Raw genomic sequence first — 12,431 nt, forward strand, 5'->3', positions numbered from 1 at the left:
TCTTGTTCTTTCGGTCATGACGCAAAGCTCATGACCATAGGTGAGGGTTGGAACGTAGACCGACCTGTAAATCGAGAGCTTCGCTTTTTGGCTCAGCTCCCTTTTTACAATGACGGACTGGTGCAGACTCTGCATCACTGCAGACGCCACACCAACCCGCCTGTCGATCTCTCGCTCCATCCTTCCCTCACTCGTGAACAAGACCCTGAGGTAATTGAACTCCTCCACCTGGGGCAGAACCTCATCTCCAACCCGGAGAAGGCACTCCACCTTTTTCCGGTCGAGAACCATGGACTCGGATTTGGAGGTGCTGATTCTCATTCCGGCCGAGTGTGAAGCGCCAAAAAATAACAACAGATTAATCCATATACAGCCAGTCTGTTTTATGGCACTTATATTATATTAAGAATTGTGTATTTTCGAATGAATCTGGGAAAACTGTAATGAAAACTTTTGACCACTAGGGGGTGGCAATACCCCCCGCCCCCCAGCAAACTCCGCCTATGTTTTACAGTGTTCTTTGTGAGGTTATCAGTACCTGTGCCTTCCTTTAGGTGGCAGTGTTGGTGCTGGGGTTGATGCTTTTTAGGAACATTGAATATGGCATCACATTTTGTCTGATTTCTTTTTTTTTTTAATGGTTTACTTATTTTAATTTGAAAGGTTTTCTCTTCAACTTTTTCATTTCTTTAAAATCTTACATTTGCCTCTAAAACCAACATTGCGTCTTTTGCCACAAACCTCAGCAAATGTCTATTATTGTGTATATTGACAGGTGTATCTGCTAAGTTTCAGGGTGTCGCAAGAGAGTATATTTGCAAAACAGAAAAATAATTCTGTGTGAGAGGTAGACATTTGGGTAACAGTATTTGTGGCACAGAGATGCTAAATTTAAACCTTCCATTTCTCTCCTAATTAGTCTTAGTTTGACCTGCACGAGCTTCTCTGGGGAAATCTGTGACCGCAAAAACGGCTGCAGAAACAACATTCCTCTACCGGCGCACACCAGTTAGTCATCTAAGTAGAACATTCGCACAGGATAAGCGTTATGTAACATTCAATATCAGGTTGTAGGAGAAACACACCTCGAGAGAAATTCCCTTGCTTTAACATTATTTTTTATTTGTTTTTTCTAGTTATAACTTTATTTTTCTGCCTGACTAACATTGCAGAGCACCGTGCTGTCACATGGTGCCTATTGAGGACAGGAATTTATAATCCGCACCGTTTCTTTTACTGGACCAGGGACTGGCGCCCCCTATCAAACAATACTGAACACTTACACAAACTGTTCTTTATTTTTACAAATGCTTTCACGATAAATGAACATGAGCACTCACAACAAGAAACATACAAAACAGATTATCTGTCCACCTTAATCTTAATAATCTTTTTTAGCAACAGCATCATGACGTGTGTAAGGAACTGTACGATATGTAACTAAGAGGCAGGGTTGGGGTCAATCACATTTTTCAGTTACAATTATGTTTTCAATTACCCATGTTCAATTACGAAAACAGTGACCATTCCAGCTAATTTCTTTTCTAATTTCAATTAAATTACAGTTATTTTTTATCATCAGAAAGTCAATTGCAATTACATTCTCAATTACTAAAGTTCAATTAATCACAAATACTTAGCCTGACATAAATAACCTAATAAAAGTTAACCTTTCTATTGTGAAAATATAGGTTTTAATATTTTTGGTGCCTTTTTTTGTGTCAGTATACCCCTAGATTTATATATATTTTTAAATGGTAAAATGTTGGAAAGCTTGATATGAAATATATTTTATTAATTGCTTACTATATATGTGTAGAACTGTAACATGATTCCCCAGTTTTGCTATAAATTATAATTGACCATTTTTGTACAATTTTCCTGGCAATTACAATTACAAAGTCAATTATCTAAACTCAATTACAGTTTAATAAACCGACAACAGATTTTTAAAATTACAATCACGCTATAATTGTAATTATTTTTTAATTACGCCATTAAAGTTATACTTGACCCCAACCCTGCTAAGAGATATATATATATATATATACGTATTTCCCATCCTACTGTATATATTATATACTGTAGGATGGGAAATACGTAGTAATTGTGACATGACAAGAACATGATGTGTGGATGCTGATTGGCTGAAATCTCCAAAAGGTTGGTGCCCACATAAAGAAGAGATATGTTACTTGTGTTTAAAGGCTAAAAGTTGATACAAATGAATTAGTGAAAAAGTTTTATTATTCGTCTTTTGAATTAGACGCCTTCATGTGATGGGTTGTGTATCCTATTAAAGATCTGCCTTAGTCACAGCTCTGTAGAGGACAAATCCTTTACTTGTAGATGTACAGATCTGAAGTAACTCAGAACTCTGCATAGGATTCAATTGTTACAAGTGTCAGTAGAAAATTGCATTTCTGAGGTGTTTTTTTCTTCTCATTCTCTTAACGACACTGTTGAAATTCCCAGTGACACCCTGCTGGAGATGCTCTTTCCATGAGTCATCGCTGGATTGATGCACCAAAAGAACTTCTTTATACACGCTGACAGGAAGTTGGCTGTGTTTTCAGCAAGTTTAAGGAATGGTGGAGGAGTTGGCAGGCTTGGCTAAATTTAAACCTCCCTTGCTTCGTTTTTCTAAATATAATGAGATGACTGATGAGCTCTAATGGGTAGGCCTATGGGTAATAGCTGAATTATGAATAGAAATGAAGCCTAATGCAGAGGGGAAAACACCTGAACAAAGCACATACATGTGGTAGACAATCTCACCCCAGGAGGTGAGATATTGCATCTCTTTCATTTTCTAATAATATCTCCAACAGTTGATCTCTTCTCACCAAGGTGCTTGCCTATTGTAGATTGGCTCATCTCATTCTTGTGCAGGTGAACAACATTGTCCCTGGTGTCCTTAGACAGCTCTCTGGTCTTGGCCATGGTGGAGGTTAGTGGGAGTCTGAGACCTGTGATGAAAATTACAGAAATTACCGGGATAACCTGCACAATCGCTGGCTGCAAAATACTTTTGAAAGTGTCTATTCGTACAGTTGCTGTACGGACAACCCCCGGTGCTATTGGTGCGTTTACCGAAGTGCACGTCTGTAGCGTCTTAGAGTTAAGTTATAACCCTATATCGCAACTATTTTTAGGGTTAGGTTTACGGTTAGGTTTAGTCTTAGTCACGTGACCTAAAATGGCCAATTAGGGGTGCTGCATACGGATAGAATGTAAATGGTAAATGGACTTGATTTTATATAGCGCTTTATCACCACACTGAAGCAGTTTCAAAGCGCTTTACATATCAGCTCATTCACCCAATCACTCTCACATTCATACACCAGCAGGACAGGACTGCCATTCAAGGTGCTTGTCGACCACTGGGAGCAACTTAGGGTTCAGTGTCTTGCCCAAGGACACTTCGACACATAGTCAGGTACTGGGATCGAACCCCCAACCTCTCGATCAGAAGAAGACCCACTACCACCTGAGCCACGGTCGCCCACATGTTGATATATTGATACGGCAACCGTATGGATAGCCACTGCCAATACTTTTGCCCCATTGTGTATGTATATATATATATATATATATATATATATACAGTATATGTTCGTTTCTTGCATATCCTTAGAGGGAAGGGACGGACTTATAAATGCAGAAATGGATTGAGGCACAGCCACACAGAGAGAGAAGGTGGTGCAGCTTGTTTCCTCCTCTGCTGAATGATGAATGCTCTCTGCAGAGAGGAAAATAAAGCCTCGCAGATCATTGAATGCCTGGAAGAGATCTCTTCATTAGTTCAATGGAGTGTGCACTCCAGTGTAGTCAGCATGGGGATTTACTGAAGTGTTAATGTAAATCAGATGATGCACACATTACAGTAAGCAATGTGCACATATGCTCTCTGCGGCCCTATGATGGTTCTCCTAGGAGCTGAAGACCAAGGAGGAAAAAGGGTGTAAAGCAGAGGTTATTTGAGAACGTGTGGGATAAGTGAATGAGTCATCTGCTGAGGGTTCCCCATGACGAAATGTCAGCTCAAAACCACAAACTAATGAGAGCCGTGCAGAACATTCCACAAAAATGTTTAATCGTCACTTCGAGTAGTCTGACAGAAACACTTGAAACACGTAATAAACCTGATAAAATGAATTCAGTCCTTTTTATGCTGCTGTAGCTCACTTTACATTTGTTTTGATTGAATTCCTAAATCTACTGAAAAACAAGTTCTGTCAGATTTACATGTTGGATTTTTATGCTTATTATTTATATTCATACTGACTTTTAAAATATTGAAACCTCTGTAACCATGTGTCCACCTGCAGAATGTGCAACTTTCTAGTATGCATATAAACTCCAAACACTATTTATGGTGCATCTTAAACCTCAACATTATCACAATATGGAAACAATGTGTTATATTGACTATTATATTAGGTTGAATATTGATATCATGCTTGGCAAATATAAAAAAGCTACCATTTTCAAATGTGGCATGAAAGAGTTTGTGGTTTCAAATGTATCATGATATTCTGTTTAATTTCAAAAGACCACATCAAAGCCGTAGATGATGAGAAAATGTAGACACATTTTTCAGTTGTTAGGTCTTTGTTGACTGTTTTTAACCATCATAAAATGACATATTTAAAAAATGATGACGTGCTTTCATATGAGAGAATCTGCAGCCTGCAGCAGGTAAACCAAGTCTGCTGCTTAAACTTGGTCCGGAGCAGGTTTGACCACAGACTGTGTTTCCATGACAACTAAGGTGTTTTCTCTTTGATGAACGGCTGTTCCAGTTAGAACTCGGTTTAACTGAGCCGGACTCTGTGGTTAAACCTGGAAATAACCTTGAGCTGGGTTTGATGAAATACCCCCTGATCTGTCATCGTTACTTCTCTTTCTTTGCATCTTTCTGCTCGTCTCTCACAGGTTTCCAGGGCGCTACGTGTGAACAGAAGGTGGATCCATGCGCCTCCAGCCCCTGTCACAACAACGGCACGTGCTACCCTCGGGGCCCCGGCCCTCTGGGGTTCGGTTGTAGCTGCACCACTGGTTTCACAGGCCCTACTTGTGCCCAGCTGGTGGATTTCTGTGCCCTGAACCCATGTGCCCACGGAGTGTGCCGCAGTGTGGGGAACAGCTACAGGTGTCTCTGTGTTCCAGGTGGGCAACAGTGTCCCTTAAAAAATAGACTAATAACAACCAATGACATAGGACAGAACATTTGTCCAGAGGGTTATGGTTTAAGGTTAGGGGTAGGATTATGGGTTAGAGCAGTGGTTCCCAACCCTTTTTGGATTGTGACCACATGTTGATATCACAAATTTCTGCTGATCCCAAAGACATTTTTTTTTTCTACAATTATTTTTTGATCATGAGTAGCTCAGATATTTGTATACTGTTTTAGTATTTGAACTTGATTTGTATTTGAGAAAGTGAATGTATAGAATACAGTTGATTAAGCTTAGAATATATATTTTTTTAATTGGTGATATTCATTTTATATGTTTCTTTGAGGCATTTTGTGTATTTTTGTTGTCAATTCATACATTTCTGTTATTTTTGTGTATTTTATGGTTTTTTTTTTTTTTTTTGTCATTTCACACATTTTTCTGTTATTTTTGTTTACTTTGGGGACCACACAAAATTAGACCATGGGCCGCATGTAGCCACCATGTAGCCCATGTCTGAGCTAGAGGTATTTTAATTAAACTACTAGACATTTCAGGCAACCCTATTTAAATTACAGGTGACCCCATATGGTGTCACGTCCCCAAGGTTGAAAAACACTGGGTTAGAGGTTTCCTATTGTTTATCTTTATCTTTGTCCTTTATATCTGGTTTGTTGCAGTTTGGAGCTGCTGCCTGGAAAAAGCATTTTTGATACTAAACTGCTGTTTTAGCAAACTTAAATATACTAAAGTAATTTTCTTACACCTGTGACTAGAGGTAAAGCTATTTTTAGACCCTCCGTCATCTTTGAATTGATGCTGTCCTGTGCTGCTTAGTAGATCATAAACTATTACAGTGGCAATCAGCCTGGATTATGTTTCAGTGTTTCCACCTCTTGGAACCATAAATATTTAACATTATTGGTCTAAATACAATGCACCCATACCATGTATTTATAGTCACATTTTCCAGCCTATTTTTTCTTATATTTATTTTCATCTCTTATGTCTTTTCTCATCTTTACCACTACAACAGTTTAGTCACTTCCATTTCCTCCAGATCGCAGCCATATTGAACAAAATTGGTCTTTGTGTGCGTGTGTGTGTGTACATTCCAATCAAATGACTTCATTCATGCATTCCTATCTGAAAGAACCGATGAAATCTAGTCATTTGCAATCAACAACCCAAAAAACGTGGAACTTGAAACACAATCACACACACGTGCACACACGTACAAAGACAATTAGTTTCCAATCTTTGTGTAGATGACGTCAGCTGTTGTGTGGGCTTGAGTAAATGGCTGTTTAAAAGCTGATGCATAGCTGGCTCCGTCCTTCAGTTTCTGCTAATCAGCTCACAGATGCTGCCAGCCCACACAAAGCAGATAGTCCTAAGCCGCCACTTGACATTTCACTGACATTTCACTGAGAAAGAGACCCCCAGAGCTCCAAATGGAGCTCCTCATTAATTCCATTTGTCTCCATCTCCAAACACAAGTTGCCGTGGCTTCAGCATATTTTGCTAAATCCTCTAAGCACTGGAAATGATTTGATTAAACGTGGTAAATTTAGGGATAGCTAAATAAAACATCCGTATGAGTTATAAGACGATGAAAGAGACTAGTGTTTCAGTGAAATTCAGGATAATGTCAGTGGATTACAATGTTTTACTTGGGAGTGTGTGAAAAGTGTGTTACATGCAAACAATGTGCAGACATAGGCAGCAGCTCTATATTCTGGTTGATTTGAAGCAAAAGTGATGATGACAAGTTGTTCAAATATAATGCGTATCACATCGCACTGTTTTTTGTGTGCGTTTCACGTCACTTTCACTGTTTAATGTGACTGAGAGATAAACAACTGCTGACATTGGCATTCACGTGCAGTACTGAGCTGTTTTTGCAGCATTTACACACTGCTGCCATCCGATGGAAAACAACGACACTGCATGACTTCAAACCCAATGCCGTTTAACCTACACTTCATTTTCAGTCACAGAATGGGTTATTTTCCAGCTCTTTTCAAGAGGACGGGAGATTTCTGATGCTGCAAATCAGAAAAAAGCATTTGGATTACTATTATAACTTCCATCTGTGTTTAATTTTTAAGTTGCTGGTTCCAGGCAACAACAACCAATGGCTAACAAATTTGTATATACAATAAAACAAAAGTTAATGCAAAATAATCAAACATGCCCTTTTACAATCCTCACATTTGAGGACACGTTATCAAGTTAAACGCCTGCCACCATCACACAGGGGTCTGTGGCCTTCTTTGAGTCCCAACCCACCAATTTTGAACCATGGAAATAAAGACATTTGTTTTACATAAACACTGGACAGTAAAACCTTTACAAACATATTACAATTTTACCCTCGGTGTACATTATATAACATCATGGATGGATTCTAAAGATCATTTGTATCCACAAGGTGAGACCTTGCATGGAGCCCCAGGTCGAGGGAGATTATCAGTGATCTTGTATCTCTTTCATTTACTAATAATATCTCCAACAGTATATCTCCTCTCACCAAGCTGTTTGCCTATTATAGATTGGCTCATCCCAGTCTTGTGCAGGTGTACAACGTTGCCCCTGGTGTCCTTAGACAGCTCTGTGGTCTTGGCCATGGTAGAGGTTAGAGTGACTGTTTGAAGCTGTGGACAGGTGTATTGTATACAGCTAACAAGTTCAAACAGGTGCCATTAATACAGGTAATGAGTGGAAGAAGTAACAGGTCTGTGAGAGCCACAATTCTTGCTTGTTTGTAGACGCCAAATACTTATTTTATGCAATAATTTACAAATAAATTATTTTAAAATCATACAGTGTGATTTCCTGAATTGTTTTTTTTTTTCACATTCTGTCTCTCACAGTTGAAGTGCACAATCGGTGGCTTCCAGATACTTTTTTGGCCCCACTGTACATGACTTAAAATGCTATTTGTGTGTGTCCTTTTAAGGCTACCATGGTTTGTACTGTGAGGAGGAGTACAATGAGTGTCTGTCGGCTCCCTGTCAGAACTACGCTACCTGTCGGGACCTCGTCAATGCTTATGAATGTGTTTGCACGCAACAGTTTGAAGGTAATCATCAAAGTATTCATTTTGTTTTAAAATGTTCTTTCATCATGCTTCATTATGTTTGTTGTGTGTATTTGTGTGTATGTGTAGGCAGGCACTGTGAAATCTACAAGGACCCCTGCCTGAGGGTGCTGTGTCAGAATGGAGGCCGCTGTGAGAGTCGTGGGCTTAACGCTTCCTGTGTCTGTCCACAAGGATACATGGGTGAGTATTATGAATATAGAATATATAATAACAGGTAAATCACTCTACACCATATGAAAACAATCACTATAAATAGTTCCAAGTGCTGGGCAATATATCGAGATTTATATTTTAGCGATTTGGAAAATGACAGTATTGCCTATATCAATATACATATATTTTTAAAGCTTTTCTTTTCTCAAATTAATAATCTCATTTTAGAAGTTGCTGCTTATGCTTCATCTCAGAACAGCATGAAAAGCACAGATGGATTACTGAGTGCGTCCTAACCCAGACCTCCCCCTAAACAAGCCACACTACAGGACTCACTCACACGTGCTGTCCCTTATAGGAGAAAATGCCAAAAGTGGCACATATTGTGCAGCTGGTTGTTAATAAATGTGACACTGTACAATTTTTGCATCAGCAAATTTAACCCAGAATGTTTTTTCTGGTCTGATTTTATTTGAATTAAAAATATAGAGATTGATATTGTATTTTGGCATTTTGTGAAAAAAATATATTGAGATATGCCCAGCCCTAGTTCCAAGAAGCAAATGCTTGTTGTATTAGGATTCAAACTGCATCTTAATGTGCTCTAGTCTTTGTTGTCTCGTTCTTCACTGAACACAACCTGTCTTGGCTCAACAGGTGAGAAATGTGAGGTTGACATCAATGAGTGTGAGAGCAGCCCTTGCCACCATGGAGGGACCTGCATCGACCAATCACATGGCTTCACCTGTCACTGTCCACCTGGGTGGGTGGGCCCAAGCTGTGAGATCCGTAAGTCATCCTGTCAGAAAACCACCTTTCCTCTATCCATCTTAACTACAGCATCAGCTCAACTGTGTGTGTGTGTGTGTGTGTGTGTGTGTGTATTTCAGATCTGCAGTGGAAGCCAGCACACACCGATGAAACCTTGACCAACATGCCCCGCCATTCCCTGTACATCATCATCGGAGCACTCTGTGTGGCCTTCGTCCTCATGCTCATCATCCTCATCGTGGGCATCTGCCGCATCAGCCGCATCGAGTACCAAGGCTCGTCTCGCCACGCCTATCAGGAGTTCTACAACTGCCGCAGCATCGACAGCGAGTTTAGTAACGCCATCGCATCAATCCGCCACGCCAGGTCAGTCATTTCATGTAAACTCAATGAGAAGCGACAAAATCTGAGCATTGTTAATACTTAATTCAATACTCAAAGATAATGCCCACCATCCAAGACTTATACCTGTCCAGGGTCAGGAAATGAGCAGGTAACATCACTGCAGACCCCTCACACCCTGCACACAATCTGTTTAAACTCCTCCCCTCCGACAGACAGTCAAAGAGTGTCAGACCTGTTTCTGTGAAATAACCATGGAACTAAACATAACAACCCTGGATCAATCTGTCACTGAGAATGTTCATGTACATACTATTTAATTTAAATATTCACCTGCACTACTCATCAATGCACTACTATTTTATTATTATTATTATTATTATTATTATTATTATTATTGTTATCTTGTTATTTTATTTAGTTTTGCACATATTAGTCTAACTACTGTTTATATTTATGTTTATATATATATTTTTTATTTTTTTCTAGTTGATTGTTATTTAGTGTTTACACTATTAGAGAGAGCACAGTTCACCAAGTCACATTCCTCGTGTGTATAACATACATTACTTGGTAAATAAAGTTGATTCTGATTCTGAAAAACAAAAAATGCCACAAAACACAGAAAGTGAGATGAAACTACACAAAATGACTCAAAAAACACATAAAACAACAACAAAAACACTCATAATCTTCCCTGTATTAAAACTGACGGGAATGTTGATATTGTGGCCAATCTATTTTGTGTTCTCTGCTAGAACAAAAGTTGCCAATCTCTGTTTTAATTAATCGATGTGATCGCTCTTTCTTTTTTTTCTTTTTTTTTAAACGATAAAAGTTACAAAATAGCTCCAAACTGCCAACACTGTAGTTTTTACTTCATCTTTCTATTGCCCAGAGGCATAGAAAGTATTTTAATTGGACAAGTCGATACATTCACTCATATCTGCGTTGAGAAACTTCAATTCCCTGCCCTGAATAAATTATTTATGTATTACATTTTCTAAAAATCAGGTTATTAGTGTTCATTGATTTTTTTTTTCCAATTTCAGTTTGGATTTGGTGCAGGCACATTCTGCATCGCCCAATGACAGACTTAGTTGGAGAACCACTGTTTAAGAAGTGCATTTGGATAGTATTGTTAAACCTTAAACAAGACATAAGACTTGAACGCAAGTTTTAAGAAAGTAAATCTGACATGTGATTTGATTCTACTACAATATTCCGTCACTAATCAGCTGTTTTCTTTGTAGATTTGGAAAGAAGTCCAGGCCTGCTATGTACGAGGCCACGCCCATCGCCTACGAAGACTACAGCCCTGATGACAAGCCTTTGGTTACCCTCATCAAGACAAAGGATTTGTAAAATACGTCCGCCTCAAACCGCCATCACCTGTACACACATTAGCGCACATGTACAGAGCAGAAACAATTGAACACACACTCAAATACAGGTCAGTGTAGAGCTAGAAACGTTCCACCTAAAGATGATCAACTAAAAACAAAAACGAATGTGAAAGTGGAGCGATAGAAATATATTCTGTAGTGCAAAACCTTGAATTTGATAACTCTATTTTCTTGTCAAAGTCAACAATAAGGGTTTATTGTAGCATTAAAGTGTCATTTGTATTCCTTCAATGGTTGACATGAGGCAGCAGTGCTATAGTGACCTTGTTACACAGTAGACTGTGTGTCAGAGTAAAGCTCCGCACACACACCCCACAGGAGCTGTAGATATAGATGCACTTCTCCTAGTGCGCACACTGCATTGTTTTCTATATGTAAAGTAAAGAAACATATGCAGTGGGTTGCCTTACTATGTGCATGGTTATATTTGACATTTCTCTCTGCAATACTTTAAAACAAATGTTTCATTTTGGTTGTATATTTTTTCGTTGTCAGATGTACATGTTTTCTGTTATGAATGTGCCAAATAATTTTCTAATTTACAATACACACACATCCATGTAGAAAACAATAGTCACAGTACTTTTCTTTGTAAATACATACTGTATCATCCAATTCTTCAAGTTTTTTCAGTGATGTAGTAATGACAGTGCGTTTGCTGGAGTACTGTGACTACCAGGGTTGGGGTCAATTGTAATTGTAATTAATTACAATTATGATGTAATTATAAAAATCTGTTGCTGTTGTAATCGTAATTTAATTGTAATTGAGCTCAGATAATTAACTTTGTAATTGTAATTGGCATGAACATTCTATCGAAAATGTAATTTGCAATTTAATTAAACGCAAAACTGGGGAACCATGTTACAGTTCTATGGCTTACACATACGTAGTTAATAATTATTAAAATATATTTCCTATCAAGTTTACCTGTCAGTACTCTTAAGGATCTTATCATCATCTAAAAGTAAAAAATTTGAATCAAGGGGTATACTGACTCCAACACCGAAAATATTAATGCCAATATTTCCATGATAAGGAAGCCTAAACCAAAATTAAATGATAGATTTTTTTTTTTTTTTAGTGTATTCTACAACTGATTTAAGACATGGGTCAAAACTGACCTGTTATCATAGGTAATGCGAACAGAAAGCTAAAGTTTAATGGGGTTATTTATTAAAGGTTCTGTAATTGTAATTCTTTGTAATTGATCTGTAGTAATTGAAAACATATCTGTAATTGGCTTTTAGGGGAAGATGATAATTGTAATTGGAAAAAATGCTGGTCAACATAATCATAATTGAAGATGGAATTGTAATCAACCCCAACCCTGGTGACTGTTTGTAACTCATTGATATTTAGAATTTTAGGCGGGTATGGTATATTTCTCATTGCACAGTAAAATAGTCAGCTTTGCTCGATGTACCTGTTTATTTCACCTGTTGTACTGACAGCTGTCAAATAGCTCATGGA

General features: G+C 38.3%; 1 protein-coding gene across 1 annotated transcript in view; it reads left to right on the forward strand.

The window, feature by feature from the left end:
• dner (delta/notch-like EGF repeat containing) overlaps positions 1-11,747 on the forward strand; it is a 53,815-nt gene extending 42,068 nt beyond the window's left edge. The window contains exons 8-13 of the mRNA XM_028465288.1: positions 4,939-5,172; positions 8,143-8,265; positions 8,353-8,466; positions 9,097-9,228; positions 9,330-9,576; positions 10,806-11,747. Of these exons, the coding sequence (XP_028321089.1) occupies positions 4,939-5,172; positions 8,143-8,265; positions 8,353-8,466; positions 9,097-9,228; positions 9,330-9,576; positions 10,806-10,917 (962 nt within the window). The 3' untranslated portion in view covers positions 10,918-11,747. The remainder of the gene's footprint in view (positions 1-4,938; positions 5,173-8,142; positions 8,266-8,352; positions 8,467-9,096; positions 9,229-9,329; positions 9,577-10,805) is intronic.
• The last annotated feature ends 684 nt before the right edge of the window (positions 11,748-12,431 follow it).

This window comes from Gouania willdenowi, chromosome 13 (assembly GCF_900634775.1).
Source record: "Gouania willdenowi chromosome 13, fGouWil2.1, whole genome shotgun sequence".
Classification (NCBI taxonomy): domain Eukaryota; kingdom Metazoa; phylum Chordata; class Actinopteri; order Blenniiformes; family Gobiesocidae; genus Gouania; species Gouania willdenowi.